Source organism: Sinocyclocheilus grahami, unplaced genomic scaffold (assembly GCF_001515645.1).
Source record: "Sinocyclocheilus grahami isolate Dianchi unplaced genomic scaffold, SAMN03320097.WGS_v1.1 scaffold461.1, whole genome shotgun sequence".
In the NCBI taxonomy this organism is placed as follows: domain Eukaryota; kingdom Metazoa; phylum Chordata; class Actinopteri; order Cypriniformes; family Cyprinidae; genus Sinocyclocheilus; species Sinocyclocheilus grahami.
Window position 1 is genome coordinate 390,204 of NW_015505640.1, and position 23,167 is coordinate 413,370.

At 36.1% G+C, this 23,167-nt stretch overlaps 4 protein-coding genes across 6 annotated transcripts; 1 reads left to right on the forward strand and 3 right to left on the reverse strand.

Annotated features, from left to right (window-relative positions):
• Positions 1-458: 458 nt before the first annotated feature.
• On the reverse strand, positions 459-22,723 carry LOC107552938 (galectin-related protein B-like). Of its 2 annotated transcripts, XR_001604914.1 has the most exons (6): positions 22,493-22,723; positions 22,009-22,095; positions 21,822-21,910; positions 19,853-20,042; positions 15,966-17,507; positions 459-469 (listed from the first exon to the last, which is right to left on the reverse strand). XR_001604914.1 is itself a non-coding variant. In XM_016234988.1 (5 exons), the coding sequence occupies exons 1-5, from the start codon at positions 22,523-22,525 to the stop codon at positions 17,364-17,366; spliced, it is 543 nt and encodes a 180-aa protein (XP_016090474.1). In that variant the 5' UTR covers positions 22,526-22,723; the 3' UTR covers positions 14,931-17,363. The 2 variants fall into 2 exon arrangements, 1 of the variants encoding a protein (XP_016090474.1); XM_016234988.1 differs by lacking the exon at positions 459-469 and having other exon boundaries at positions 14,931-17,507.
• LOC107552937 (uncharacterized) lies at positions 967-2,250 on the forward strand. Its single transcript, XM_016234987.1, has 4 exons — positions 967-1,042; positions 1,141-1,207; positions 1,579-1,616; positions 1,749-2,250. Exons 1-4 carry the CDS (start codon positions 1,035-1,037, stop codon positions 2,248-2,250), a joined length of 615 nt encoding a protein of 204 aa, XP_016090473.1. The 5' UTR covers positions 967-1,034.
• Positions 2,585-5,167, reverse strand: fuom (fucose mutarotase). 2 transcript variants are annotated; one of them, XM_016234989.1, is made up of 6 exons: positions 4,957-5,164; positions 4,298-4,366; positions 3,903-3,970; positions 3,661-3,759; positions 3,327-3,400; positions 2,585-3,214 (listed from the first exon to the last, which is right to left on the reverse strand). In XM_016234989.1, exons 1-6 carry the CDS (start codon positions 5,039-5,041, stop codon positions 3,148-3,150), a joined length of 462 nt encoding a protein of 153 aa, XP_016090475.1. In that variant the 5' UTR covers positions 5,042-5,164; the 3' UTR covers positions 2,585-3,147. The 2 variants fall into 2 exon arrangements, with proteins under 2 accessions (XP_016090475.1, XP_016090476.1); XM_016234990.1 differs by lacking the exon at positions 2,585-3,214 and having other exon boundaries at positions 3,326-3,400; positions 3,638-3,759; positions 4,957-5,167.
• Positions 7,422-9,969, reverse strand: LOC107552936 (enoyl CoA hydratase, short chain, 1, mitochondrial). The gene is made up of 8 exons (XM_016234986.1): positions 9,822-9,969; positions 9,208-9,405; positions 8,993-9,120; positions 8,803-8,902; positions 8,579-8,683; positions 8,368-8,487; positions 8,140-8,207; positions 7,422-8,052 (listed from the first exon to the last, which is right to left on the reverse strand). Exons 1-8 carry the CDS (start codon positions 9,910-9,912, stop codon positions 7,987-7,989), a joined length of 876 nt encoding a protein of 291 aa, XP_016090472.1. The 5' UTR covers positions 9,913-9,969; the 3' UTR covers positions 7,422-7,986.
• Positions 22,724-23,167: the final 444 nt, after the last annotated feature.

Genomic DNA, 23,167 nt, shown 5'->3' on the forward strand with positions numbered 1-23,167 from the left:
TAGTTGTCGGATGTCTGTCTCAAACATCCTTAAAACCAAAACGTTACGATTTTCGTGTTGAATAAAAAATAGTAGCCTACAGGTTTTACGTTATTCCTAATTAGTTGTTACTATTAAATCACAGTTACTTTATTAAATATTCGATACTTATCATAATGTTTCCATATTTTTAACATGAAACAAGGGTAGTCTGCAATACCTCTCGAATTGAGTCCAAAGGCTGATTTCCTAGCCTTTCCCACAGTCATCTGCATTATTAATCTTCGATACTTTACTGTAGGTCAGATAACAGCGAATGATTATCTGTTTTCAATTGTACTGTACTTTCGACTCTTATGTTGAAAGGTAAGGAGTGTCTTGCTTCCTTTATCATGATAAAGATTAAATAATTTTAGTGTTGGGCATGAAGTGCATAAAAAAAACCAAATTATTTTAATAATCGGGTGATCTATAAACGCAGTGTTGCCTGCTGCATCGTGTTTATTTTAATTACATATATTAACTGCCTGGGAAAAGACCATTATATCAATGAAAAAAAGGAAAATAATAATAATACGTATATATAGGCCTATATACAGTGGGTACGGAAAGTATTCAGACCCCCTTAAATTTTTCACTCTTTGTTATATTGCAGCCATTTGCTAAAATCATTTAAGTTATTTTTTTTCCTCATTAATGTACACACAGCACCCCATATTGACAGAAAAACACAGAATTGTTGACATTAATGCAGATTTATTAAAAAAGAAAAACTGAAATATCACATGGTCCTAAGTATTCAGACCCTTTGCTCAGTATTTAGTAGAAGCACCCTTTTGATCGAATACAGCCATGAGATAAGTCGCATGGTAAAAAAAATATAATTTTATTACGTATAATAAAAATTATACATCAGATTTCCTTGCACTGAGTTCAGGCCCAAAGTCAGTTTATTGCTGAACTTTGATCTTTATTACAGGTAAGATGGTTATCATCAGCTCCATGTAAAACGCCTTTCATATTTCGTTGTGATTGTCACTGTATAAGGAACCACTATGATCAGGTGAGTTTCAATGAGCTTCACTGTTATATATGGATATTTGTTTTCTTTAATCTAAAAGTATGAGCTTCAACACTCATGTTTTGTTTCCCACATTAAAGGTTTTCTGTTCTAGTCTGCCTATCAGTGCTGCTGTTTAGCACTTCAGCCAAGCCATACAGGCCCAGGGTAGGTTTCACTTCTAATATGAACACTCTTAATTTACAGCAAAATATTTTGACTGTCTTAAGTTACAAAAGAAAAAAAATAAACAATGGCTATAGTCGCTTTTAATTACAACTGTTTTTTACAAGGACTGCTGCCCTGACCCTTCTTGCCATTTTGAGCAAGATGAAAAGGATGTAAAGAATTTAATATTAATTTTAATGAACTTTCTAATATATAAATCTGTGATTTCTGATTAAGCAGCACCCTTTCATCATTTAATTCAATTACTTAAAATGATTTTTTTAAATAATCCATATGCTAATGTTTGACTTGTTGCTTTTACATATAAAAAATGTATAAATTAAAAATTTACTTTTACATTTGTCCTGCAGGAAAAAGTGTTGGGCAATGCAGTTCAGAACACTATAGTGTAAGTATTGTCTTGCCTTCTGCACACTGTAAAGGGTATGTACATATTCTAGGTATATATAAAATCTGAAATTTTTTTTTTTTTTTTTTTTTTTACAAATCATTGAAATTAGATATTTGTTTTCCATTGTAGTTTTGATCATCCCAATAAGAAGATGATCCTGGGAATGAAGGAGGTGGAGCCACCACAGGACATGCACATTACAGATTTTGACATCAATCCCAACATGTTGATTTGGAAAGCCGTAAAAGAAGAAATACAGCAGAAATACGACAGACCTGAAGAGGATAAAGATGCTCTCTACCACTCCTTTGGCATAAAACATCCAGCTGATGCAAAACAGCCTGAAAACTTTCAGCTACTGGAACACAATTCGGTACGGATGTCTGACAAACCAGAAGAAGATAGAGATGATCTATACCATGGCATGTCACTGGAGAAGGATGTCATTAGAGGTAATGTAAGGCCCATGTACTCAAGCCCTGAAGTGGACAAAGACGACCTGTACCACGCAGATGTTAAAGGACATCAGTCTGACCAGCAGGCTCTTCCGATGAATATATTCCCCTTTCGCCCCAAAAGGGTGCACACAGAGCCAGAGATAGACCTGGATGACCTTTATCATAAGCAATGATAGAATAAGTCATATCATGTCTAAATGATTTTAAAACTGGATGTTAATTCATTATGCATATTTAAATGCTCTCTATTTTTTTTAAGTCTTGAAATGTGTTTTAACCTGGTTTCTTTTTAATATTGCTAATATTGAACATAGAAAAAGAAAGTTTATTGTATGTCTGTTTAGCAATTCATCAATACCAAGAAGACAGTGACCATAATTAATAAGCCATATGGATCGCTTACTGTTTTTTGAATCATTTTAAAATAAATGAGTAAATGAAATACATTTTTAAATAAAATAATTTTAAAAAAAAAGAAAAAAAAGTTGAAAGTATTTATTAAGGCAAAGTATAAGAAAAGCAAACATTTTACATTTCCATATTCCTAACGAGAAAACATTCACAGAGCTCAGTTCAGCTGTTAATTCAAGGAACAGTGGGCAATAAAATGAAATGCTGCAGGTGGGGATTGAGCTTCACACCTGTTGCCCAGGAAAAGCTACATTTGACCAGGTATATTTGAACTTTAAGATCAAATGTTTAAATGTTAAACAGAGCTGACTTTCATTTCACAAAGCTTTCATAAAAAAAAAACTAAATACATTTGATACAGTTGAAATGCATTTTCAAATTGTATTTTATTGTATGATTTTCTCTAATCTATTTATAAGAGAAATTGTCTTATTACTTATTTTGCATCACACTACAGAAAATATGAACAGAAAATTCTTTGAACTTTTTGAAAAATTATGAACAGTAATTTTTGTAATCAAAATCTAAACGGATGGCATTAAATTAATAACAAATATTTTTATATATACAATCTTTCTTTTATAAAGCTATTTTGTATATGCCTTATCTATAGGAATGTTGGTGTAATAACTCTACTAAACTGTACTAAGCAGCATTCTTTAGCGTTGTTCACCAGGAGGAATGACACCTTTCTTGATTATGAGATTTCCATACAGTGCAGTCTCCCTGTCAGACAGATTTAAAGATCATCTATTATTATTATTATTTCTTAAATATAAATATAAGATATTTTAATAGTTAAAAAGATCCACCATAGATCATAAATAAAAATGCTCACCCAGTTGCCACTACAGCAAATGCCTTCTTAGCACGCTCATAAAATGCAAAACGCTCAACAAACTTGAGGTTACCCTGAAAGAAAAAAATTAAGACTGTTTGTTAATGTGATAATTAGTGTATGGTTTATAGATAGATAGATAGATAGATAGATAGATCTATCTATTTTTTATCTGAAGTAAATTTGAAGTGAAATATTATTAAGATAATATTTTACGTCCTGGACAAATGATTTCTATTCCCTTTGTAAAACTAGGTTGGTCAAATTTAATTTCAGCAGTGATGAATAGTCCTCATCATATGAGTTATGACCTTTTATGGATATAATAGCTTACATCTGATCCTGCTTGTTTCAGGAGGTCAGAGTACTGGTCCCATACCGGCACTTTCAGCCCCTTTAATTTGTCACTCTGCACAAGGTCCATGACAGCTGCCTAACAAATCAGACCTTATTCAGTGACAGACACCACCTACAATTATGATAAGTTACATACATGAACAAACAGAGTGTAAATTTGTGGTTGAGCCATTAAAAAAATAAAAGATGCCAGAGAATGGTGCAAATGTTATCACCCACCGAATCCTCATAGGTATCAAGAGGAAAAAGCTTCAGTATTGCCTTCAGAAGTTCTGGTATACCTACACCTTAAAAAGTAAAACCACATACTTGATTAAACAACTAAATGCAAAGCTATCAGTGACAAAAATGTCAGTTGGCTGTTCAACTAATGCATATTAAGAATTATTTTGGGCTGAGTAGATCTGGAATTACAATAATAAGTTTATCAAATTGTCAGTTATCATTACTTCTGTAAAACCATACAAATTAGCGTGAGATTTCTTTCAAACAGTACAAGAAATGTGCAAAATCTTTTTAATATTTTTTTTTAACTATGAAAGAGCATGTAATCATTTTTAACAGTTTTATTGTATGAAAAATTCCTACTACATTTTGTAAAAGTATAAACATACCATCCGCTCTTATCTCCACTGGACCACATTTACAAATAGATGAGGCTGGAAAATTAGCGTCTGCAAGAACTAAAAAAAAAAGTGATGCATGACAATCCATACACGGAGTTCATTTCTTATAACTGTATTGCCCTGATGTCTGCGCTCATATGACAAGCCAGATCCACGCAGTGCTACAGCCGGACATCAGCGGGAGTCGAATATGCGGATATGTGCTTTGGCTTACAGATAATAAAAATGTGACTTTTTTATGGTTTATAGATAGATAGATAGATAGATAGATAGATAGATAGATAGATAGATAGATAGATAGATAGATAGATAGATAGATAGATAGATAGATAGAAATAAAAATGTGACATTTTTATGAGAGACAGTCTACAAAGTTTTCTGGGTGACATGTTGATGATCGAAATGAAAGCGCAAGTTGCGGAGCGCTGCAAAAGCAATATCACTTCCCGCTTTACTGCACGAACTAGGATTTATCCGTGGCGTTTTTAAATCGTATCTAACCTTGTATAAACCCATGACAGGATATATTTATCCAAACAGGTATATCGTCTTATAGACTATTCATCCAGACATCACGTGCGTGACACAAGAACGTCAGGCTTCAGAAGGTTTAGAGAAACATTGATCTGATTTCGTTTACGACTTACCAAGTTCATCTCCATGGCCCATTTGCGCCAAAACATACAATAATTCAGGCGTAAGTATGGACGGGATTCCTTTTAGTATAACCATTTCAAAGCAGTGACAGAACACGGGAGAGTTTTGGGGGAATCATGTGACCCTTTGAATGTATTCCAATTGGTTACACACAGCAAGAGCTACGTTTCTAACGCAACCTGCGTTTGGAATAGCCTACGTAATTTGCGTAGGCTACCTCTGCGTACCCATGACAGCGGCAGTTTTTTTTAAAACCGATTTCTTTCAGATTTAAGCACGACCGGTTATGCATATATCTAATGTTACTTTCCGTTTCAGAATGAGAAGGCATATTCATTTTCAGCATTGCATTGGCATATATGTATGAACTTGCTGTGTTATTTGAGTCATAACCTCTTACATTTTCAGATACCCATGCAAATAATAAAAGTTACAAGTTATCAGAAAGCGCTAAATGTACACTCACGAACAGACATGGCCTTTGCGTGAGAGGTAACCATAAACATCCACTCGCTCTGTCGATATAGCCTACCCAGTTTTATGGGGTTTTTAATAGGCCTAGTTGTTTTTGCATTTACATTTCAAAAACATAAATGATTAGTTAGTAAATTACTATATCCATTAAAACTTAAATAGCATCAGCGGCAGTGCGAGAGTAACTAATATCCGTAGGCCTATACAGATCTTAAAATAGTGCATTAGCAGATTCTATCAACAGGGGTTTTCAAAATCATTATTTCACATTATTACATGCATGATTTACAGGCATGCAACGACCAAGCATTGTAATTCTGCGCACAGTGTGAACCATTAGGCTAACAAGTTGATATAAAACTTAAGGTAATCTAAAATGTTGAGGAAAGATCCGTGTATAGCTACTCAAGCCCAGCATCTGCAGTATGACTGAAATTACAACTCTAAACTGATGTTCAAAGACCCCCGGGCACAGGCCTTCTGCGCGTGAAATTGTACGTTATTGCTCTTGACGTTCGACAACGCTGTTAAACTAAATGCCCACAAGATCCAATGCTAAACAGTAAAGTATCAAATGTCTACGCAAATTGTGTTGTCATTAAGAAAAATTTGAGGATTTTTTCCCTATCAAGCTGGGACATTTATTTGGAAAAAAAGAAATTAGAAAGCTACATGAAGTTAAACTCGCGTCTAAATGAAGAACGCCACCTAAAGACGTGCAGCTGCTGACTGATGAAGAGGAACTGCTGGTCATGTTGTTGTAATTCAGGGAAATTTGCTCCAAAAGAGGTGTGTGGAGGCTTTGCAGCTGTGAAATGTAGAGTGAAAGTGGAAAGCTGGAAGACTGATGGAAGAAAAGACATTCGGAGGAGCCAAGACTGTCTGATCAGTTCAAAGCTCTTTTCTTTTACTGAGGAACCATGCTGCTCCCTTTTTGGTTCTGCTTTTTTAAATGAGTTTATCACGCTATGAGGAGCTGCCTCTGCCAAAATGTAACGTTTTGCCCCTTTTGTCTGCGCTGAGCGCCTCAATTCGGTCTACATTTATTATTTTGACCTTTCGTTAGCAGGGGACAGACTTCAAAGTGGAACCTCTCTTTTGCTGTCTTTAAGGAGACCTTTGTGCTGTTGCGTTGTGTGGAGAGAACGTTTTTTTCTCCTCTTTAAAAAGTTTTGTTCCAGGGGCTGAGAAGAAAGCTGGAGTCCGAGGGAATATTGAATGAAAATGAAAATCAATTAGGCTATGGACGTTTGAGAGAGACGCTTGGAAAGACGCCGTGCGAAAAAAAGCCGAGATTTTTAAGTGAGAAAATGGTCCGAGTTGATGTGCAATTGAGATGAATAGGTTCTTCCTTTAATTACATTTGCTGTGGTCCTTCTGGACGCCGTATGCCTATTTCACATTAAATAGTCAGTGTTTAATACGTTGAAGTGGGTTGTAAGTTCTCTGGTGATCTTTAACCTGACAAGTGATGAAAGTTATGATTAAGCGCATTTCACTTACTCATCAGTAACTAGAAAGTTTAGCGGTTTAATTAAAAAAGCTGCGACATTTCATAAATTAATTTGCATTTAAGTTATTGAAAAACGAATAGGCCTACAAATGGCAAGCTATTTAAGTAGCCTAACATTTTAAAAAAAATAATTAAAAAGCGCATAGGATTAAAAAAAAAATCCTTGTCATTATAAATCATCGTTTCAATAGAGTGATATGTTAAAACGTGGGCCTATGTGATGACCTGGTTTCTAAGAACTAAGTTAGATGATTTTTTAAAAGAGTTTTTGCTATATGTTGATCCTGTCGTTGGTTATAAACAAACTTCACTATGCCGCACAAAACCTGCATTGCGCTATATTTATAAACACTATAATTCGTAGTGTCCCCCAAAACCCTATTTTGCACTATATCAAATTAAAACACTTAATAATATTATTTTGTCAAATATCAGATATATAATTTTAAAAATAGCACTACAAAAATATATTAGCCTACTACAGCGACTTTATTACCTCAATGATAAGCTGAACGAGAGCCTGAAAATACACCCACAGCACCATCTAGAGTGTACAAATTGGAATTGCGAGGTCTCACGTCTTTTCCCAATGAATTTCAGTCAAATAAAGGGCCATATCAACATACAAAGTCAAATCAGAGGGGTTCTGCAAAACTTTCAACAGTGTTGTACAGTAATTATACACAGTTTAGGAAGGTTGTGGCAATGGCATTTTCTCTCTCTTAACTGTTAAAGTGTAAATTAGCACAAAGCATAAACGAGTTACTGTACTGGATCTATAGAGTATCAATAAAGAAGGTTTCAAGGTGATAATACAAGACCATCAACAATACCCAGACATCGATTAGAAATGGGTAATGTATAAACTAAGCTAAATGTAAGCTCATTGAACTACATGCAAGTCTGTCAACCCAAAGGTATAGATTGGGGTGTTTTTCAGAAACACCTTGATAAGAAAATTAAGGCAAAGTAGAGTACTATAACAACAGCATTTGATCACAAACTAAACACCTCAGTATTTTCCACTGGAATTTTAATTGTCCTGGAAAGCAGCCTTTCGCTTCTCGACAAAAGCAGTCATGCCCTCCTTTCTGTCCTCCTGAAAATTAGAACACAGCAAGTTCAAGAATTAAGTAATCTTTTTCCTCAAAAAAGGAAATTAATAAGTGGAAGAAAAGTGATATACCGTTGCAAAGGTTGCATGGAACAATCTTTTTTCAAGTCGATTGCCCTCAGCTAAATTCAGTTCGAATGCTGTAATTAAAGGTCAAATAAAACTGTCAGTTTCTAAATGGATGCACAGGACTGTTTGTATTTTTTAACTCCATGAGACTAATGTAAGTCATTCATGAAACATGAGCAGAATATATATCAACAATAAAAGTATCAACTATCTCTTTAATGAAACTCTTACCTGCGTTAACAGCTTCCTTTGCCATGGCTGAGACAAGTTTGGAATTGCCAGCTATTTTCTCTCCACATTTGATCGCTTCTGAAACCAGCTGATCCACAGGAAACACTTTACTTACCAGACCTATGAAGATGAATACATTAGTCCACTTCTTTAAGTGAGAGAAGAAGAAAGAACCTGTAGTGTAGGGCAAAAGAAAGTTTGAAAGACAAACCAGACTGTTTTGCCTCCTGAGCTGAGATTCGGTCTCCTGTGAGAACCATCTCCATTGCAAGGGATTTTCCCACTGCTCTTGTAAGCCTCTGTGTGCCACCAGAACCTGGAGCCAAAGAAATCGTGTCATTTCAGCTGCCTTGTTTTTTTTAGTATTCCCTTCCCATTCATAATTATTCTTCAACAATGAATCAACATAACCAAAAAACTGATGCGTTATTGTACCAGGAATGGTCCCGAGCAGGATTTCTGGCTGTCCAAACTGTGCTTTCTCCCCAGCATAGATTATGTCACACATCATGGCCAACTCACATCCTCCACCAAGCTGGACAGGACAATCATTTTATGTTTATGCTTGAGTGGGAATAAGGTTTAAACAGTCCTTCCACTGAATGCATTTAAATCATTTACCTACCGCAAACCCATTGACAGCAGCAATAACAGGCTTTTTGACCGTTGATACCCTATTCCAATGTGCCAAGAAGTTTCCACCATAGCACTCTTGAAAGGTTCGATTCTGCATCTCTTTAATATCAGCTCCAGCTATGAAAGCAAATGTGTCAATAAAACACAATCAATCCGAAACAATTCTATATAACACACAACTAATTTCACAGACAGTTTTTACACCTGCGAAGGCTTTTTCGCTTCCTGTGACGACAACTGCTCCCACTTCGCTGTCAGCCTCAAATGCATCAAGGGCTTTGCCCACCTCCATCATAAGCCCATCACAAAGAGCATTCAGGGCCTTTGGTCTGTTCAGTTGGATGAAACCAACATTCTTCTTTTCACCCTTTTTGTCAACTAGTATGTACTGATACTGGCCACCTGCAATAGAGATGAAGGTGGGGGTCAAATTAACTCACAATGTATCCATGCTATTTTTTTTTTAATAATATAAACCAGTATTGATTTGGCATATATATTATATCACCTCAGAGTTCACAAGCGGTCCTGGCTTTTTATTTTGGAGATATCTCTACTATTCGCACTATTAGTATAGCAATATTATTATTTTATTCTTAAATATGTTTCGACTGTAAACAATCACACAAAAAATTGTAATTGCAGCTACTATAAAGCGCAGCTTTTCCATTATGAAGTGGCAGGTACTAACTAGTACAACACATTCAGCGGTCACAGAACCAGCGCAGGCAAAAGACGCAAGTTTCCAACCAAAACAAAACTCGAGAGTGACATTGAACATTAAGCCATTCATTTTACGGAGACATTATTTCGGTTACCTGAACTGCATTGCCTTGTTGCTGCGAACGCAGAAGGTATCAGTTTACTGTGTTTGAGAAGTAACCCTGTGGGTCTGCAGAGCAGCGCCATGGCTGTGTCTGTGTGTCTGTGTGTGTCTGTGTCTCTGTGTTTGTGTGTGTGCGTGCGCGTGCGCGTGTGCGTGTGCGTGCGCGCGCTGGAGTCGCGCTGGTTGGCTCTCAATGGATACGTCACTGCGCAGTCAGGATGCCAGATACTGTATAAACACCCCCTTCAGTTATTCCACAATACCCGCTTTCAAAGAGGTTTAAAGAAGAGTTAATGATTTTATATTCCCTTTTAATGCTTTGATTAGACCTCGTTTTAACACAAAGTACTATATAGAAAATAATAGATGGCAACGGTACGTTTTTGCGCGTATAGCTCCCTCTATTGGTCACTTTTGTGAATGAACTTCGCACTGTGCAAATGTACTGCCTTTTTCTGTTTTTGTATTGCCAGCAGAAAACGTATAACATACATAAGGGCTGATCTGAGGGTAATGTTAATTATAGCTTCAAAACATGTTATATTTATTTCAGTCAATGAAATGAAATCATTTATTTCTCCAGTAAAAGAAACCAACCAGTAGAGGGCACTTTATTCTTGCAATTTACAGTGTTTACAGAGTTTGATGCTATTTACGGTTTTGCGTTTTGTTTGAACTGGTAAACCGCCACGCAGTTTTAAAGATCAGGGGTGTATTCCAGAAAGCCAGGTTAACTTACCGTCACATACACCCTGAACTCTCGGTTGATTAACCCAAACCTTGCTTACTTGATAACTATTCGATAACCATTATATATGACAATAAAATAAATAATAACATTAGAATATAATATTACCTTATTACTTATAATAGTGCTTTCTAATTAACATATGTAATATTTGATAACTATAAAAATATATAACATTAATTGTGCGCAGTCCGCCACGCCCACTAGTCGATAGTTCGCGCATGCGCTGATAGCTCTGAAGCAAACTCAATTCAAAGAATAATTAGCTACTTACATACACTGAAAGTTACCCGTGTTTTTGGAACTGAAAGCGGAGTTTATCCGCTTACTAACTCACCCTTAAACATACCCACATAACCTGCTTTCTGGAATACCCCCCAGGTGAAGCTTATGTTCAGTGCTTACACAGGACACATTAAATGACTTCAGAATCTGTTGAGTTATTGACATTTATTGGTCTGCAAATCCATTATAAAAGCACCGAAATTCATACAAAATTCACAAAATTACAAAATATCCTAATCTTACCTTTAAAATCAAAACACAATGCATTGACATTAACTAGTTTATGATTACCCAGATGACAAATCTTTCACCACACGTGTACTTTTAATGCACATTTTTATTCAGGCATACACTTTTTTTTTCTTCACCCAAATGCTACCCTTTAGTTGTACTAATATATATATATACACACACACAGATAAGTATTTTACAGGGGATTCTTGATGACAAACATTTCATACCTTAGCTAATTATGGATTCATTGTTTGTTTTTATTGATTTAGTTTCAATAGAAGCACTTGTACCATACATGAAGTGCATTACAAAAAAAATAAAAGGGCAAGTCAAAATTTAACTCAGTTGGTGTAAATCATTAGTAAGAATACAATTTTAGATCCCAAACACCAATGCCATATTTCAATAGGCACATTTCTGATAAATACCAAGTTTTGAAAAGCACACTGAACCAACTCTGCAGGTCTTAATCCATGAAATTGATTGTGCAACTACATCCAACATCACAAACTAACTTTAAGTAATGGGCCACTTTAGAAATACATAAACATGTCTGAAAATCCAAATCTTACCTTTAAAATCAAAACACAATGCATTGACATTAACTAGTTTATGATTACCCAGACGACAAATCTTTCACCACACGTGTACTTTTAATGCACATTTTTATTCAGGCATACACTTTTTTTTTCTTCACCCAAATGCTACCCTTTAGTTGTACTAATATATATACACACACATAAGTATTTTACAGGGGATTCTTGATGACAAACATTTCATACCTTAGCTAATTATGGATTCATTGTTTGTTTTTATTGATTTAGTTTCAATAGAAGCACTTGTACCATACATGAAGTGCATTACAAAAAAAATAAAAGGGCAAGTCAAAATTTAACTCAGTTGGTGTAAATCATTAGTAAGAATACAATTTTAGATCCCAAACACCAATGCCATATTTCAATAGGCACATTTCTGATAAATACCAAGTTTTGAAAAGCACACTGAACCAACTCTGCAGGTCTTAATCCATGAAATTGATTGTGCAACTACATCCAACATCACAAACTAACTTTAAGTAATGGGCCACTTTAGAAATACATAAACATGTCTGAAATATTCTCTTTAAACAAAAGAACTGGCATATTAAGCTCTAAAAACAAAGCTCTGAAAAGGAAAAAGAAATGTGTACCATGCTACCTAGAATCTAAAGAAATCAACTAAAATGTTGATGAACTGGTAACCAGTGAAAACTCAGACTAAATATCACATTCACCTTACAAACACTCTTTAGTGTTAAGACATTGCAGTAGCAAAAAATACATATATTAAAAAAAATTAAGCATACAGAGGCCCTGTTTAATATATGTACATCCAAAGTTTGAAGGCTTCATAACAGTAGTTTACAACCAGGACATTCATTTTCAACCCTCATAAATGTGAATCAGTTTGAAAGATTGGTCATTTTGAGATACAAGACAAGAGACCGCAATAAAGATGGAAGCATTAGAACTGGTATCAGTAATATTAGTAGGATCATAGGGAGAAATGCAGTTTGTTAAAACTTCAATAAACTGTAAGTCACTTTGGATAACAGCGTCTGCCAAATACATTAACAAAATCTATGAATATACTAAAGTTTCTTGAAGCATAGTCAACACTATTTACATTCTCTCCTTATGTTCTTTCTCACCTGTTATTTTTGTAAATACAGATTCTCCCTCCCCATTTTTCAGTTATCCAGGTGTAATTTCACACACATTGTTCAGAGACTAAATGATGCTCAGAATGGTCAGCATTTAAATGTTAAAACAGCAGCAGACAGAATGAAGCTCACAACTTACTGATTTAGCACTTAAATAGCAATTGTGTTAAGTGTATCACATTGGTCCAGATGACCATGTTTCAGTTGCTTAGTATGTCAAATCGAAGTGCGTTTGCCACAACATGTCAGATGGGTGTGTGGTCAAGGACCATATTGCTTGTGCTGCCATACCGATTCTCAATTAAACAAAGTCTGCACAAGTTTGAGAGACAAACAATTGCAGAGGAAAATCAGCCAAGTATAAAAATGACCTACTTCACATTAAATGTACAATACCTTATTTAGCTGGAGTTTTCTATCAGGAGTACCTTCTCAGCAGAGTAAGGATCTTTAATACACGTTTCCTATTGCACTCAATCTCAATCTTCTGACTTCAATGTTGACCAGACTATGATGTGGACAAATGTTTTTTGGCTGGTCTCAAGTACTCTCTGGCATGTAATAGCATTATTCCATCACATGAAATTCAGTCAAGTTAATCGACCAGTAAAGCATACAAAAACAGCAGCCCTTCAACTTCATTCGTCACTGCCTCTATTTCAATGAGTTCCAGGACACAGACTGAGTATAAGTATAATATTAGAAAATATTACAATAGCCATAATACTGAATATACAGTAATACTGACTAATAAGAAACATTCCTGACTCTGTCACTACAGCACCGGGAACATTCATCAACACAAGAATTAATGTGACAGTAGTACTACTACATACACCACCGTTCAAAAGTTTTGGGTCAGTATTTTTTTTTTAAAGGGGTCATATGATGCGATTTCAAGTTTTTGAAAGCTTTCTCTTTGGAGTGTCACAAGCGGTTTGTGAATAGATAAGATCCCTAAAGTTGCAAAGACTAAAGTCTCAAACCCAAAGAGATATTCTTTATAAAAGTTTAGACTGGTCCACACCCTCCTAAAACGCCTCGTTTAAACACGCCCCCGCATGTCTATGTCACGATGTGGGAAGATTTGCATAACACTGCCCAAATGTTCACGCAAAGAAAGGCGGCATAACTTTATTGTTGCTACCACCACCGCCATGTTGTGAAGACACCGTTTCATTGTGAAAGCGAAACTACTTTGTTTGGCCTTCCAAAAGAGGACACGACTAGAAATCAGTGGTTAAGTTGTATTTACAACACTGTTCCAGAACAGTTCAACCCAAATATTCAGATGTGTGCAGCGCATTTTATGGAGGACTGTGTCCTGATCCTGGTAGAGTAGACTACAATGCCGGCTGTTCTGACTCACAGACTGCAAGTACGTTTTCATATTTAAAGGATTTGCCACTGATGATTCAAAAGCGAGTTTTGAGCAGTGTAGTGTAGGGCTTGTTGTTTGTCATTTCTCTGATCACAAATGCAGACATGGTTTTATGTTTACGCGGCGCAACACGCAACGCGTAGAAAGTCATTATAATCCGTAATCATGTCCCCACTGGATGCAACAAATGCCTAGTTTATAATGGGTTTTATTGTTTTTGTCTCGTCGCTCCGGCATCACAGTATGGTAGGGGCGTAACATTTCAGTCACACGCTTGAGGTATTCGGCCAATCACAATGCACTGGATAGCTGGCCAATCAGAGCACACCTCGCTTTTCAGACCGATGAGCTTTATAAAAATCTACGCGTTTCAGAAAGGCGGGGCATAGAGGAGAAACAATAAATGTACAGTATGTGGAAAATAATGTGTTTTTTTTTTTACCTTAAACCGCATAAACATTTCATTACACCAAATAATGTTCTTTTTAGCAATATCATATGACCCCTTTAAAGAAATTAATACCACTTAATATCAGTTTCCACAAAAATATTAAGCAGCACAGATGTTCTCAGCATTGATAATAAATGTTTCTTGAGCATCAAATCAGCATAACAGAATGGTATTTCTGAAGGATCAAATGGAAATTCAGCTTTGCCATCCCATCACAGGAATAAAAAAAATAAAAAAAAGTTATTTTAAATTGCACACAAACAATATTGTTTTTACTGCAGTTAGTCAAATAAATGCGGTCTAAAAAAAAAATAAAAAAAAATCCCTAACTTTTGAATGGTCATGTACATATATGCATGTCATGAAAATGAAGCAAGAAGTGTTTTTTGGATACTGTGATGTAATAAGTAGCAATAATAATCACTGCTATCATACTAATCCAATCCTACAAATGGAACTTGAGCAGAAGACAACCGAGTGGACAGCATTGTGGGTGTACAGGGCAGAGGTTCGGAACAAAAAGCACTGCTGAATACAGGAAATATGCTGACCATTCATTTTGTGTTTATATTAAGAGGAGTGACATTATGAGTACGAAGGAGGAGGAGAGAATAATAGTTTCTTTTTGAAGACTGAAGATGCTCACTTTACACCCACAGCTAAGCTATTACGAAGCCTATCAGTGGATGACGGTACATTCAAGAAACAATTCAGCCCTATTATATCTGCTCCTTCAATTTTTTTTACGAGGTGCTTATAATAAAGCGTAAACAGATAAGCAGAGTTATTTTTTTGCAAAACTGCAGCACTGAAGTCATTCCTCACAGAAAACAATGTACTTAAACATCCGTGTCCAAAAGCAATCATTTTGTTGGTTTGGTTGTCAATGATTTAACATTATACTGTTGTACTTAAATACTGTGCTGGCTTGTAAGAGAATGACTGGATGATCAAATTTCCTAAAATAAAAAAGTCCTCTATCTCAATAAATAATCCTCATGGGACATTCTACTAGGTCTGCCCTTGACTAAAGATTTTTCTAGTCGACTATTAGTCATTCATTTTTAGCAATTAGTTGACTAATCGCATGTTTATATTAATAAACCATATAATTCATAATAATTAGCCTTTAATTGCCTATAGCCTATCAGTGCTCAAGCGCACGCATAAAACTTGCCACAGCACACTGGCAGAAAAAATTATGAATGTGTCAGGGGGAAAAAAAAAAAAAAACAGCAAGACTGCCTTAACATAATAATTAATAGATAAACTAGTGTTTTCTGTATTTTCAGCTGCAGTGATGAAGTTGCCGACACCGACTTATCATCTCCACACTGGACATGCACGTTTCATACATATTACACAATCTGAAATATTTGTTCTCCATTTGAATTGGATCATTAAAAAGAAGAAATTGAAATTTCTATAGATATATTTCTCATGTCGGTGTGGCAAGCACAGAGTTTCGGTAAAATTTTTTTTTTTTTACATGCACAAGTTCACAGAGCCCTAGATGGCAGAAAGAGCACAGTTTGCTTTCATTATTTTACAAAAGCACAACGTTTTGTTATTGTGAGTGCACTGCACACAAATACAAGTAAACCTTTTACAAATTCAAAATATGTATTGCTCTGTAAGAGGCTAAGAGCAAAAATTAGTGTTAAGTTAAATGCAAATGATCGCACTGGTGCCTCCACGTTAACTGTCATGCAGTGAGCGCACTACTACTCCGCTTCCGCACGCCACTAACGTTAACCCAGAAAAGTGTGTGCTATTCAAGTGTTTGAGCAAGCAGCCATGTTGCTACTACTTGCATGTTTTAGATAAGCCACATTTGAGGTTGATGAACGAAACAAACATTTTGATGTACTGTAATTACCACATAGACCAGCTGTTAATAATCTGTCCGCCACGCCACTACGCAACTTCCTGTGGATTTTTTTTTTTCTGCAAATAAGCGACTAATAAATTTGATAGACTAAGCCTCTTCTTGTTGACTAATGGTTAGTCGACTATTAGGGGGCAGCCCTACACAACAAAATGTCAGTGTAACATATATATTTCCCAAAAATTTATAGTTGCAATGAACCGACACAGGAAAGGAAATGTATGCTATTTAGAAGTCTACCATAAACCCTGCTACACAATTTGGATATAAAATAACATCTTCCTTCCAAAATATTTTAATTATTAAGATTAAATAATGCAAATAAAACCCAGGTGGAACGGCAAATGCTGAATCTGAGATCTTATATTCTAGCAGCCAAAGCATTTCGGAGTATCTAATAAGAATTTAAAGCAAATTTATCATCAGAATGAAATGAAGTAAAATTAACTATCTGATTTCCTGAGTTTTGGATCATTTTGAAACTACACTGCTAGACTACAAGCACAAGTACATTGGCAGTGTCTATGGAGAGTAGCTAAATCCCAGTGGCGTATGTTACTACCACAGAGTGCATATCAAAGTGAGCAATCCCTGAAAAATTACTGAAGCTAAACAAATAAGCTACAATGTGAAGCAAAGACACTGGAACACACATCTGATATTGCAATCATTCACCAACCGGTTATGATACAATACTCAGAAATCATTACAATTCTAGGTTGGAGGGAAAAAGAGAAGTGAAAATGCAGATGTTGTTGATGTCTTTGTGAGAGCTGCGGCAAATGCACAGGTGCAGACGGTCACCTGTGAGAAGTCCTTTCTGGCGTGTGCTCAGGTGTGCTTGGTTAGCCCAGCTTGGTGATCTGAAGACTCCCAACTATCCGGATCATATTAATGGCCGGCAAAGACTTTACTTTGTGATAAAAGTCAAAGAGTTGGTGCCCATCCACAAAGATCCTAAAACGCTGATGCTCACAATGGATCTCAATCTGTATAAATGTGGAAAGGAGAGGAGAGAAAGAGCAAAATGAGATCAAATCAAAAGAATCCTTTGTCGGTCACTGAGAGGCATTGTGGACAATGCGTTGAAAGGAAGTACTTGTCTTACTTTGCATGACTGCTTATCTCAGCTCAACATTTGCAAACAGTGACCCATCTTTTGGTTCGCCTTCAGTCCCAATTACAAACAATCACTCTTTATCTTTGAGCATCTTTGCCCACTTTGATCATACAACTCTCTGCCATACAGAATAATTCTGTAATTGGCTATTATAAAGGAATAAATCAACATGCAAAAGCAGTCATGCTTTCTGAAAAAAATAAATGATATAGAGATAGATATATATATATATATAGTGGTGTGAAAAAGTGTTGGCCCCCTTCCTGATTTCTTATTTTTTTGCATGTTTGTCACACTTTAATGTTTCAGATCATCAAACAAATTTAAATATTAGTAAAAGATAAGTGAACACATACAGTTTTTAAATGAAGGTTATTATTAAGGGAAAACAAAATCCAAAACTACATGGCCCTGTGTGAAAAAGTGTTAACTAATAACTGGTTGGGCCACACTTAGCAGCAACAACTGCAATCAAGCGTGTGCGATAACTTGCAATGAGTCTGTTACAGCGCTGTGGAGGAATTTTGGTCCACTCATCTATGCAGAATTATTGTAATTCAGCTACATTGGAGGGTTTTTGAGCATGAACCGCCTTTTTAACGTCATGCCACAGCATTTCAATAGGATTCAGGTCAGGACTTTGACAAGGCCACTCCAAAGTCTTCATTTTGTTTTTCTTCAGCCATTCAGAGGTGGACTTGCTGGTGTGTTTTGGATCATTGTCCTGCTGCAGAACCCAAGTTTGCTTCAGCTTGAGGTCACGAACAGATGGCCGGACATTCTCCTTCAGGATTTTTTGGTAAACAGCAGAATTCATGGTTCCATTTATCACAGCAAGTCTTCCAGGTCCTGAAGCAGCAAAACAGCCCCAGACCATCACACTACCACCACCATATTTTACTGTTGGTATTGTGTTCTTTTTCTGAAATGCAGTGTTATTTTTTCGCCAGACGTAATGGGACACACACCTTCCAAAAAGTTCAACTTTTGTCTCATCAGTCCACAGAGTATTCTCCCAAAAGTCTTGGGGATCATCAAAATGTTTTCTGGCAAAACGGAGGCGAGCCTTTATGTTCTTTTTGCTCAGCAGCGGTTTTCATCTTGGAACTCTGCCATGCAGACCATTTTTGCCCAGTCTCTTTCTTATGGTGGAGTCATGAACACTGACCTTAACTGAGGCAAGTGAGGCCTGCAGTTCTTTGGATGTTGTTGTGGGATCTTTTGTGACCTCTTGGATGAGTCGTCGCTGTGCTCTTGGGGTAATTTTGGTCGGCCGGCCACTCCTGGGAAGGTTCTCCACTGTTCCATGTTTTTGCCATTTGTGAATAATGGCTCTCACTGTGGTTCGCTGGAGTCCCAAAGCTTTAGAAATGGCTTTATAACCTTTTCCAGACTGATAGACCTCAATTACTTTCCTTCTCATTTGTTTCTGAATTTCTTTGGATCTCGTCATGTCTAGCTTTTGGTCTACTTCACTTTGTCAGGAAGGTCCTATTTAAGAGATGTCTTGATTGCGAACAGGTGTGGCAGTAATCAGGCCCGGGTGTGGCTAGAGAAATTGAACTCAGGTCTGAAAAGTTTGATCAGTAAAAGATGAAGGTTTTTGAAAGAAGTGCTTACCTTACATTTATTTGATCAAAATACAGTAAAATAGTAATATTATTATAATACTATAAATACTAAAGCAGTGTGTTTTACTAGATTTTAAAATATAAAATTTATTGGCCATTACTCCAGTATCAAATCCTTCTGTAATCATTATAATATGCTGATTGATTTATCAAAAGGTAAAAAAAAAAAAAAAGGTTATATATATATATATATTTTTTTTTTTTTTTTTTTTTTTTTTGTGTGTGGTGACACGATACTTTTTTTTCCAAGATTATTTGATGACCAGAAAGTTCAAATGAATTCATTTAAAAAAAAATAAAATACCTTTACGGTCACATTTAATAAATTTAATGTATCCCTTGTGAATAAAAGTATTCAGAGATTTGCCACTTCATTTCAGATTTCCACTAGGCATCGCATTATGTGGGTACTTCCTTCTGCCTGAAGAGATACCTGCATACAACAGTGGTGTCTGTTAAGTCTGACTGACTAAGCAATGAGGCAGCTGCCATCAGTTTTGCACACAACCCTGGACTCATGTTTCGTGCAGATTAGAGATCTCAGATTAGAAAGCATGTAGATGTCAGTGTTTCAGCTCATTACCCTAAAAGGCTGGTCCGGGATGAAGGGGAAGTAAGATATGGGTGCCTCTTCCTCACTCCATTTCCCAGAAACCTGTGCATTCCTCAGGAACTGCCTTTCGGTGAATCGTGCGCGGAGTTGAAGGGCCACATCAGTGAGCTCTTCATAATCTTTCTCCTCACTGTTACCACATGTCAAACTGATGTCAAAGCTGTGCAGAAAACAAACAATAAGCATGTAAACAGCCCATTTCTGGTGCAATGCACTGCCTGAAGTTCTTGTTTTTCTAAAGATTCATTCATCTGTTCAAATACGTTTTCTATCTTATGTCATCATAAACGTATGACAAGTGTTGCATGATGAAGCATTACAAACTGTGTGCCAATTTATCAAACATTACAGAGAAATAGCATGCTGCATCTTTCCATAAATTCATAGTAATTTAGGCCTGCATTGGCATCCATCACCACCACATTGAATGAGCATCACAGTGCATTCCTAACGGATCAGCAGTCTGTTTAGAAAGGCTGAATTCCGGAGCTGAAATGACACATTAGTACCACTTAACCATTGATATATCAGGACCGCATTGGGCACGCTTAATTAAAATTGCTGCATAATTACAATTTAAAGACTAACCCACCAGTTTAACAAACTACTAAATCTTCTCAGGTCAGGAACCATTACTATACTCAAAAAAAATAAAGACCAGCACAAAAATGATTCCCAGAGAACAATACCGTCAAAATGCATACCGTTAACGCATTCCAAGTCACTTTGGATAAAAGTGTCTCCCAAATGCATAATGCATTTGGAACTAGTTTTAAAGAAACATTAAACAACTACACTACGGTTTTAAAGTTTGAGGTTTAAAAAAAAAAAAAAAAAGTATATTTATATAAATTCAATTAATATTATTCGCCAAGGATGAATTACATGAAACAAGTTAAAGTAAAGAAATTTATGTTACAAAAGATTTGTCAAAATGCAAATGTTTTGAATTTGAACTTTATATTCAAAGAATCCTGAAAGCAAAATGTAATAAGGTTACCACAATAAATTAAGCAGCACAACTGTTTTCAACTAAAGAAAATGTTTCTTCAGCACCATATCAGCATATTAGAATGATTTCTGAAGGATCATGTGACACTGAAGACTGGAGTAATGGATGCCAACAATGCAGCTTTTCCAACACAGGAACAAGTTACACTTTGAAATATATTCAAATTAAATAATTTATCCACAACATTACTGTTTTTTAGTGCATTTTGAGCAAATATATGCAGACTTGATGAGCATAAAACAACTTTCAATTAAACAAATATATATATATAAAATAAATTCTTACCAACCCCAAATTTTTTAACAGTGTAATATCACAAACTAGTGTCAAGTCTTCAGTTTTGCCCATTCTTAGGCTCTCATATGGTACATGCCAGTTAGCGCTCCCCTTCCTTACCTAAATACTTAAGCTTCAAAACTGCATATGAGAATGAAGTAAATGTACCCCTAAAGGAGTGCGTGTTATCTACACCCATAAATGTATACATCACCCTACAATAGAAGAAAATCATACAGGCTCAAACAACATAAGGTGAACGTGAACTACCTGTGAATCAAAAGATTTACCACTGATTATCTGAATCAACATACTAAAATGTTAAGTTTCCAAGACACACCCAACGCTCTCACGGCTTTGATATTGGTTTCTTTAACAGCTAATATAAACACCCATCATCACTAAGCAGTGCACACACCCATGCAGTGCATCTCAAGCAGATCTACAACCCAATGCAATCTGAAACAACAGGCTCAGTTTCTCAAAACATAGTGCTGCCTATGAAGACAGCATATAGACCCATGATGCCCAAAAATGCAGTTTAAGGGAGCCTACAAGGTTTTGAGACAGAGCTTCTGTCTGATGTAACTATTTGCAACTGCTAGAATGTGTACATTCTTAAATGTACGCAATTCTGATATGAAAACATACCTGTCTGGCTCTGGATCAATGATGCCCATTATTATGATTTTCTTCCCAGGCCTCATCCCACCTCTGATCCGTCCACTGAAAGGAACTGTCTGGTATGTCAGATGGGGGAAAAAATTTAAATTAAAAATCAATGCAACAGAAACTATAGCAGAAGATAACAACGATGCCTTTTAAACATCATCTCTACCAGAATACGAGAGATGTCTTCTTTATCAGGGGAGATAAGCCCAGAATCTCCAAACGAATTATTAAAGTGAACATCATCTTCGGTGTTCTTCAGATGAGAAAGAGAAGATTTACAAGTTAAAAAAAAGGAGTGCAATAAAACACGAGCGCTGTATTGCAGACGCAAAAGATTTTAACAATAAAACGACACGCCTTCTACATCTGCAATAAAGCTTTAAAGACTGATGAAGAAAACATGATGTGCACTAAATACATCAGAGCTCAAAGAACGCTTGAAGTATTCTTTGTCCTTACGGTCTTCCACATCTGCATTTGAACAAAATCATTATGATTTTTTCAACTCTAGGTGTGAGAAATGAACGAGTCATCTCGTCGCATGTGATGCAAACTGACTTCCACTGCGCTTCTTATTAAATTAATCGGTTTTATTAACATTTTACGAAAATCTGAAGCATTGTAAGATTTCAAAGGTATTTGTGACTTACTATCGCGTCCTTTTCCATGCTCGCCACCGCCATCTTGAACAAAATAGCATAGGATGCTTATCACAGGCGGTCCAGCCCAGAATCTGTCCGTGTCGTGGCAGACTGGACAGGGAGCTGCAAGGTGCCTAAGTTCAAGAAGAAAACTGTAAAACAAACAGAAATTCTCGAAACGAATTAAGAAACAACTCTATTGTGTAGCTACGTGTCAAAGAAATATGCTGACACGGATTATCGTCCGGGTGGAGGTTAATCCAGCCTCTATATGAAACTAATCTGCTCAAATCTCATTGGACCTGAACATAATTACCAACAGAATAATAAATGGCTACAGTTAAACGCTTTTTTTATTTAAAAACATGGCAATTTTCTTTCTTAAAGGTCCAGGATACTGTCACTGGAATTTGAAATGTTTGTAATGACTCATATTTTGTTAATAGGCCTATTACTTGAATATTTGCCGGTAGGTAAACATATTCATTGATTTGCATTAGTTTTGTTTGTTGTGTTGGTTCATTCTGAGAGAAAGAATTTACATTGTTCCAGTATGTTTCTGATCTTTGAAATGTGCGGGGAGAGGGAGACCCCTAGTGGCAGTTGACAAGAATGGCCCCGCAGTAGTGAACGTGTTATAGTGGAACACGGTGAAATAAAAGTTCAAATTTGCTGAACATTTAA

Coding starts and splice junctions, on each gene's coding strand:
- LOC107552937 (XM_016234987.1), top strand. Junction 1,208..1,578: donor CCAAGCCATACAGGCCCAGG/GTAGGTTTCACT, acceptor TTTGTCCTGCAG/GAAAAAGTGTTGGGCAATGC. Junction 1,617..1,748: donor GCAGTTCAGAACACTATAGT/GTAAGTATTGTC, acceptor TTTCCATTGTAG/TTTTGATCATCCCAATAAGA.
- fuom (XM_016234989.1), bottom strand. CDS start 5,041: ATGGTTATACTAAAAGGAATCCCGTCCATACTTACGCCTGAATTATTG. Junction 3,971..4,297: donor AGTGGAGATAAGAGCGGATG/GTATGTTTATAC, acceptor TTACTTTTTAAG/GTGTAGGTATACCAGAACTT. Junction 3,215..3,326: donor TTTGCTGTAGTGGCAACTGG/GTGAGCATTTTT, acceptor TCTGTCTGACAG/GGAGACTGCACTGTATGGAA.
- LOC107552936 (XM_016234986.1), bottom strand. CDS start 9,912: ATGGCGCTGCTCTGCAGACCCACAGGGTTACTTCTCAAACACAGTAAA. Junction 9,121..9,207: donor AAGCGAAAAAGCCTTCGCAG/GTGTAAAAACTG, acceptor TTGCTTTCATAG/CTGGAGCTGATATTAAAGAG. Junction 8,684..8,802: donor CCTGCTCGGGACCATTCCTG/GTACAATAACGC, acceptor CTTTGGCTCCAG/GTTCTGGTGGCACACAGAGG.
- LOC107552938 (XM_016234988.1), bottom strand. CDS start 22,525: ATGGCGGTGGCGAGCATGGAAAAGGACGCGATA. Junction 21,911..22,008: donor AAGACATCTCTCGTATTCTG/GTAGAGATGATG, acceptor CTGACATACCAG/ACAGTTCCTTTCAGTGGACG. Junction 17,508..19,852: donor TCCCGGACCAGCCTTTTAGG/GTAATGAGCTGA, acceptor ACATTTATACAG/ATTGAGATCCATTGTGAGCA.